Source organism: Perognathus longimembris, chromosome 28, assembly GCF_023159225.1.
Source record: "Perognathus longimembris pacificus isolate PPM17 chromosome 28, ASM2315922v1, whole genome shotgun sequence".
Classification (NCBI taxonomy): Eukaryota; Metazoa; Chordata; class Mammalia; order Rodentia; family Heteromyidae; genus Perognathus; species Perognathus longimembris.
Window position 1 is genome coordinate 97707718 of NC_063188.1, and position 8131 is coordinate 97715848.

Below are 8131 nucleotides of genomic sequence, written 5' to 3' on the forward strand. Positions count from 1 at the left end.
GCACTGGCCCCGCGCGCGGTGGCCCGGGCCAGATCCCAAGTGCGGCGGCGCAGGAAGAATTGCAGCCAGAGCAAAAGCAGGGGCTATTTTGGGTCATTGTCCTGCACACCCGCCACCCCCCTGCCTGGTGCCCTAAGAGTCTGCTGGGTATCAGTTACACTGTTCGCAGTGAAGCTGGAACCCTTGCCTGCAGAGAGGGCCAAAAAACAAAACAGAAAACAACACCCCCCCCCCCAACCTGACTCCTGTCATTTGAGAACTCCTGGAATAACCAAGTCGGAACAGGGCACTGTTTTGGTGTCTGTACACCTGAGCCGGCACCAGCCAGAATCTTCCCCCCTCCCGTCTCTGTCCTACACCCCCCCCCCCCATCATCCCAGAGTGTGTTTACTGGAAACGGGTTTAGGGAGGTAGATAATGATTGCTGGCAGCCGGGCAGATATTAGGCAAGGCAGTTGGATTGGGGGGGGGGGGGTATCTTTAGATGAGTGTCCAAGCTGGGTGGGCAATGGGGTGACACTCAAGTTTTTCCGGGGAAGGTGTGCTTGTAACTGTATCCATGCCCCCCTCCCCATCGGGGGCACTGGCTGGTTATGGTAGGTTTTCTCTTTCCACCCCAAAGCAGATGTCTCAGCTCAGGGGAGAAGCCCGTGTTGGGACAATGGTTCTCCACCCCAAAGGAAAGGGCTGGTGATTACCTGGAGTGAGGCTTGTCAGACACGCAACTCCTTCGCAGGAGACGTGTGCAGCTTTCCAATGTGCTCATTTGTGAGGGGAGAACTATTTGTCTCTGAGAAGCAGAAGAACTTTTACTGTAGGACACCGAAGGCCCTAGATTAGTCCAAAATGCAGTCGGTTTGGCAATTGCCAAAATCTCTCTTAACCAGACATAAGCAAAGAGTGGATTTCATGGGGATAAGGGCATTGAAACTTGGTTATCCTACGCCTAGAGTTAAACTCTGGCCTCCCTTGTCACTCAGTCCCTTATCTAAAAAGAAAAGGAATAAATTGAAAAATCACCGCGTGCTATCAAATAGCTAACTTGACGTCGGCCCACCTTTGCGTTTATCATATATATGACTTGTACTTCAAAGAAGAAATTAGCCCATGCTACTTGGCGGCCAGGTATGCCCCCACCCTTTAGTTTTCTTTCAGCTCCAAGGGGGGAACCCAGTGAGCTAGGAGGGGCTGCTCCCCGCCGCCGCCCCACCCCCACGAGCCTCAGTCTCCTTGGCTCCAGCCGGGAAGCAGCTTGGAGCTGGGGTTCAGCTCCATATTTGCGGGGGCTCGCAGCCGCCATAGCCAGGGCAGCAGAAAGCGCTCAATGAACTGATTTGCTCTCAGTGCTAAAGTTTCAGGTGTGGACAGGGGGATCTGCCCGCAACACAGAGCCAGGCCCCCAGATTCGAGAGCCCCCCCCCCTTTCATAGTAGTGAGGCGAGAGCCAATTATTCTCTGCGCGCTCATATTTTCGGTAAACAGGTCGTAAGCCGTTTTACAGCATCTTAATGGTTTCCTATTTGCCTTAATTGTCGCAGTAATAACGGCAATGACGGGGTAGGGTTTCAGCTAAATTGACTTCCCCTGAGATGGGCAGGGTTTGTAGTGGGCACTGGAGTCAGGAGGTGCGCAGAATTTTGTTTAATCGAAAAATTACCCCACTGAACTCTTAACAAGCTTAACATATCTCCAGAGGGTAATGGGGAGTCTGACCTAAGGGGGTGAGGGAGGGAAGAAGGCTGGTTGGGGTGGGGGAGGATGGAGGGAATGGCAGAGAGCTGGAATGACAGAGAGGTAGAATAGAGGGGAGGGAAATTTTAAGAAAAGAAGAAGGCAGAAGGAAGCCAAGAGGGCAGAAAATAAATATTTTTCGTTGAGTGCTGAGCTCTTATCCCATTCGGTATTAGGACAAAGCAGAGTGTAAAGTGCTTTGCCTACCAAGCTCTGGCCTAAGAGAGAGCCAGAGAAAACTTGTATCCAGGATCCAGGTTTGTAGATTTACAGACGCAAGAAGTCACCCCGGTTCCCCATGTATATAATAGAGCTAATATTCTCAATCTGGCAACAGCTGATGCTTTTATGGTTTCCACCAAATGGTAGCCACTCGTGGGGGAGGGATGGTGATGACCATGTTCTCAGGGGTGGGGTGGGCAGTCTAGGGGCTGGAGGAGGCCTGGCATGGAAGGAAAGGTGATTGAATGGGGAGTGGCTGGGGCCTACAGTGACCTCCTACCTGTGTGTTGCTTTCTTGTAGGGAGGAACTGGCCATGAGGCTGGACTTGACTGAGGCCCGAGTCCAGGTGAGCTGTACACCGAGGGGAGAAGGGAGGGAGGAGGGCTGGGGACCGGGGGTCAGGGGGAGACCGATGGGTCAGTGATTGGGGGAAAGAGATGGAGCCTCCCTTCCTAAAAGAAGCAGAATGTAAGGAGCAGACCCAAGCACTCCGCACACCATTAGACATTTACCAACCCGACTTGGGAGACGGGAAGGGAAGGAAGATCAGCAGGGCTTGGGAGCCTGAGAAAGAAAGGAGTCCAGGATCCAAACAGGGTTTTGGAGTTGAGGCTGCAGTTCAGGAGCCCCCAGTCCCAAGGCCCCTATAGAAATCAATCCACCAGCGGACTTCTCCTGATTGAAATAATGGGATGGAGCCTGGATTTGGGTGTTAGACAAATCCTCTCAGCTCCAAGCAGGTATTTGGCTGCGATTAAGTCTCCAATCGGGCTTCATAAAAGCCCACTTAGTGCTAGAACAAACAGGGCCATTTGAAGGCAAAATGCTGTTTGATTTCCCCCTCCGCCCCGCACGAGGAGCTGGCTAATGCTATTTGATTTCCCATTTTTTATAGCAATGAGCCCACATTGATCTAATAGAGAGTGAGTGCAATGCTATTAAAGGTGTTTGCAGCCCCATACCACAGTGCATTTCCAAACCCAGGTCTCATAACCAAAGAGACGATCAACACTGGGCAGCCCCGATGGCCAACAGAAAACAGATGTCCCCGGGTTAGGAGCTGAGTGAATCACTTTACAGTCAAAATCAAGCGCTGATAAAGCACAATAAATTCCATATGGCTCATTTAATACACAACAGCTCCTTGCATTAGAGGGCTAATGATGAGGCCTGTCCCCTCCTTTCTGTTGACACATTTCTCCATTGTCAAACAGAGATGTGACAGCAACTCTGCATTTTCAGCTCAGGGGAACAAGTCGTGGGAAAGTTAAATAACTTTTAAAAAGAAAGAGAGCGCCCTCCCTCCCTTTCTCCTCTGTCCCTATTCACTGGAGAAGATGTAATTAAGTGAATATGAATTATTAGAGTCCTTTCGTTTACCTTTGGGAGGCCTCAGAGGTATTAATTCAATAATGAGGAATTGCTGGGGGACATCTTGATAATTGCAGTTGAGCCCCAGAGACAGAGAGATGATCCATATTCAGAGGGTTTCCACATTCTTTAAGGGCCCTAGGCCTCCACTGCCTGCTCCTTTTCCTTACTCCTTTCACTAGGGATGAAGGGCTGGGTGGATATTCCTGTCTAGACAGACTCACACGTACAAAAGCTGCCCACCAGCCTGATCTCATCTACCAGTCTTTTTCAAGTCTCTGAGCCTCTGTGCTAGAGCCTTTCTGTGGTCCACAAGTTGATTTGAAGGCCATGGAATGTTCTGGATGCCCTCCTTTCAGGAGACTTGTAAATGATCACCCCATTTTGGAGTCTTGATTTTTCTTGCTTGGGTTGCTGTCTAGAAATCCAACCAAGCTGAGTTGCTAGTACTCATAGTAACCAACTCAAGGTGGATATTTGAACGATAGAAATGTCTTTCAGGTCCCCCCCCCCCGTATTCCTCTGGGATAATTTACATTATATTTTAATATAACTTTATAGGCCTAGAGTTCATTCTTAATTTTTTTTCTTACTTGTATGCAGTCACAAACCCAGCCCTAAAAATATTAATGTGTTCGGGGAAGAAGGAACATCTCTTCTCAGCTGTGGGTGTGATGAGCAGGTCATATAAAAATAATTTCATGCTCTTTGGGGTTATTTTTAGGATGATGGTAGCTGCGATGTTTCAGGTAAAGGTCTCTATTAAAACTGCTTCTTATTAACAATTAGGAAAATACCTCTGGCTGGAAACCACCGCCCTCGTGCCCTAGAAATACCTTACTTAAATACCCTGTTCAAACCACATTCCCCAAAAGGCCTGTTAGCTCTGAAGATGGGCAAAGGCTTCTCTTGTCAAGCCTTTGATTTCTAGGTGCAGGCGATTCCTGTCTCTAGAACGTTCCCTCCACCACCCCCCCCCAACACACAGCCAGGTCCTGCAGAGCCTCTGAAGGCAGCCAGTTGTGGCCCCCCTATTTCATGTCCCAAGAAAACAAGTCCCCGAAAATGTTCACTTGGGTGTCAGTTATTGTGAGAATTTTCTCCCATCCTGCAGAGCTCCCAAACTTAGGACAGTGAGTGCACTTAGGAGTTCACTACAGCTTTCTAGAAAGAAAGGAAGGAACTGCTTTGCCTTTCCTCGCTTTTTGTTTTCATTTCCAAGGCAGAGCAGAGATTGTTTTCCTCATCCTCGAATAAACCCCAAATGTGAGAAAGAGCTGAGAGGGCAGCACCACCAATCTCTTCATCTCACCCCTTTTCCCTAGAGTTCCAAATACCTGCTTTCACTTTGCCTCACTAAGCCGTCGGGGGTGGGGGTCATTCCCACTTTACAGATCCGAAAACTGAGGTTCAGGGGAGTTTTAAGGAACTTGCCTGAAGTCCTGCAGCCAAGCCGGGGCCAGCGCAGACAAAACAAAACCAACTCTTTTCTTGAAGCTTGGAAGCCTGGGCTAATGGGACTGAATAGTCACTAGAGAGGAGTTGAGACTGGGCTCTGTCCCATTGCACCTTGGCATCCACGAACCCCACCTAAGCCAGCGGCGAGGAGGGGGCGCACCCGCAGTGAGGGCAGGCCTGGCGGGCGCCGCCGAGCCCCCCGCGACCCCCCCCCCCCCCCCGGCCTCTCTCCACCTTTGCAGGTGTGGTTCCAGAACCGTCGGGCCAAGTGGCGCAAGCGGGAGAAGGCCGGCGCCCAGACCCACCCCCCGGGGGCTGCCTTTCCCGGGGCCTCTGTCGGCCACGCACCCGCTCAGCCCCTACCTGGATGCCAGCCCCTTCCCCCCGCACCACCCCGCGCTCGACTCGGCTTGGACCGCCGCCGCCGCCGCCGCCGCCGCCGCCTTCCCGAGCCTCCCGCCGCCGCCCGGCTCGGCCAGCCTGCCGCCCAGCGGGGCCCCGCTGGGCCTGAGTACTTTCCTGGGAGCCGCTGTGTTCCGGCACCCCGCCTTCATCAGCCCTGCGTTTGGAAGGTAACCTAGAGCCTCCGAGGCCGGCCGGCCTGCCTGCCTGCCTGCCTGTCTGTCTGTCTGTCTGTCTGTCTGTCTGTCTGTCACACACATGGATGCCCGGGTCAGGGAGGAGGCAGGAGATGAACAGGCTGCACACAGCTTTTTCTTTGGCTCTATCCCAGACTTAACACCCCCCTCCCCGCCCCCCCCTCCCTGTCTCCATGGTCCCTTGGGGAAATCACAGTGGGTCTTGTAGGGACTGACTCGGGGCCCGAGCTGGAAGCGGGGGGGGGGGGGGGGGGGGGGGGAAAACAGTCCCAGGCACCTCGAGGAACCAAAGCCAAGCGAGGAGCAGCAGCGTTAGGTGCGGGCCGCAGCCCCCTCGCCAGCCGCCCGGGGCCCCCCGAGGTGCAGGTGCGTCTGCTTGTAGACTGCTGAGCAGGGGGGTGACTTCTCAAGTTTTGCCAAAGTCCTTCACACGCCCCCCCCCCCCCAAAGGCCGGGGCCACCCTGCTATGGGGTTCCTCTGGGTGCATAGAATGATTTCTTCTTCCCCAGCCTCTATCCTTGTTACTCATTATGACCCGATGCCAAGGATGCCCCTATATGCGCAACCGTGGAGCCCCACAGCGGCGCGAGACTGCGAAATAAGACACTGCTCATCGTGTATGATGACTCCTTTTCTTTAAATGAACCATCGAATGACGAAATGAAAAAAAAAAAAGATCTGTATAACCACACAGACAAAGAAACAAAAGAGGGTGCATTAAATTGGGAAGAGCAGAGAAAAATAAAATGAATGTTGCTTCACTGATCTCTCTTTGGGAGAACAAAGAAATAATAGATTCATCCAACTGCACAGTTAACCGAAATCCTCCTAGAGCAAATTAAGACTTGAAGTCAAAAGTAGTTTCTTGGACCCAACTAATAAAATAGTGAGAGCGTGGAAGTATAGTTAGTGACTCAGTTTACTGAATGGAGCCAGGCCCTGCCACCTCCTCCCCCCCCCCCCCCCCCCCGGGTCACACATTTGTCGCTTTGTGGAAGAAAACAATTTGAAGTCTTGAGTCTCCTTCTCCCCACTTGCCCTCCCTGCCAGCAAATGACTTGTCCAACAGGCGAACCCCGGCTGGAACAGCCTTGGAGATTCAGGGTCTGGAAGGGTTGGGGGGGGTGGCCGGGGTGGCAGTCACAGGAGGAAGGGGGCTCCGGCAACCCAGGTGGGCTCATTTCTAACTGTGCAAGTGCTGACTGGGCCCCGCGGGGGGCTGGAGCCCTAGCGGTCTGGGGGATGAGGTGGCGGCGGCGCCGGGTGGAGGTGGGGGGCTTGGGGCGGCGGTGCGGGGTGGAAGGGCTGGCGGTCCGCACGCCCAGCAATCCCGGCGCCGCCTGGAGGCGGTGGCGCTGGCGGGGGGGCCTGGGGCTGGAGGCCACAGGGCCCCAGAAGGCAGCCGGGAAAGGGTGGCCGCCTGGCGCCGGGACCTGGGGCCTAAGCCCTCTACAGAGCGGAAACCAACAGGCGGGCGCCCCCCCACCACCTCCCCCCAGGCCTTGGCGGGGCGCCGGGCAGCTTGGCCCGGCCCGGGAGGGTGGCGGGGTCCGCCAGGGCAGAGCGGAAGGCCGGCGAATAAGGCCAGCTTTTCCCAGCCGAAAGCAGCCGGGCTGAGAAGGAGCCCGGAGGGGAGTTCAAAATCAGCCTATATTGGGGGGCGGGGGAGGAGGCAGCTTTCACCCCCACTTTCTCCGCACTCTGCCTTATTCTTTTCCTGTCCGGTTCTTGCCCTTCTTGATCTCTTGGGAGATGCTATACTTGGACGATCTGCCCTTCCAGGGCACCCCACCCCCTTTTTGGAAGCGAAAGCGCAGAACCCTCCCCATTATGGGGGGGGGGGGTTGGCTGCGGAGCTTTGCTTCTGCTCTTTGGGAAATGGCTGGTGCCTTGCTCGGTCTTTGTCGGTTCTGCTCCTGCTCTAGCGGCTCCGGGTCCCGCCGGGATCCCCGATCCTGCCGGTGGGGGCGGTTTCCATATGTCGGGGCTCCCCCCACTCCCCCCCGGCTCCGCTCGCCGTGACCGCGCTCTTTGCTCTCCCCGCAGGCTCTTTTCCACCATGGCGCCCCCTGACCAGCGCGTCGACCGCGGCCGCGCTGCTGAGACAGCCCGCCCCGGCCGTGGAGGGCGCCGTGGCGTCGGGCGCGCTCGCCGACCCCGCCACGGCGGCCGCAGACAGACGCGCGTCGAGCATAGCGGCGCTGCGGCTCAAGGCCAAGGAGCACGCGGCGCAGCTCACGCAGCTCAACATCCTGCCGGGCACCAGCACGGGCAAGGAGGTGTGCTAAAAGGTGGCCCTCCCCCCCCCCGCGCCCTCCCCTCCCCAGGCGCGCCCCGAAAGGTCACGTCACTCAGCACCACTCAAGACCAAATGGAAACCGAGGACCAGCACACTCCCCCCCGAGACGGCCCCGAGCGAGGGCAGCCGCCTGCGCAGCAGCCCGGAGTGCGGCCGAGGCGGCCCTGGGCGCCAACGGACGTGGCAGCTCCTCGACTGGCTGTCCACCCCTCCCCCCCCGCCCTCCCCCCTCCCCTCCCCTCCCCCCTGCCACTTCGCTCCAACTCCAGCGTCCACTCTCTCCCATTCTTCCTTTCCTGAAAACATTGGGGGAGGGAGCTTTTCTCCCCAAGACGCCTGGTATGGAAGTAAAAAAAAAAAAAATGATAATAATTTTTTTTAAAGCCTCACTCCTTTTCCTCCTGACACCCCACTTAGCTTTTTTTTTTTTTTTCTCTTTTTTTCTTTGG

At 55.3% G+C, this 8131-nt stretch overlaps 1 protein-coding gene across 1 annotated transcript in view; it reads left to right on the forward strand.

Annotated features, from left to right (window-relative positions):
* Arx (aristaless related homeobox) overlaps positions 1 to 7671 on the forward strand; it is an 11641-nt gene extending 3970 nt beyond the window's left edge. The window contains 5 exon segments of the mRNA XM_048336727.1: positions 2255 to 2300; positions 5026 to 5094; positions 5096 to 5355; positions 7430 to 7448; positions 7450 to 7671. Of these exon segments, the coding sequence (XP_048192684.1) occupies positions 2255 to 2300; positions 5026 to 5094; positions 5096 to 5355; positions 7430 to 7448; positions 7450 to 7671 (616 nt within the window).
* Positions 7672 to 8131: the final 460 nt, after the last annotated feature.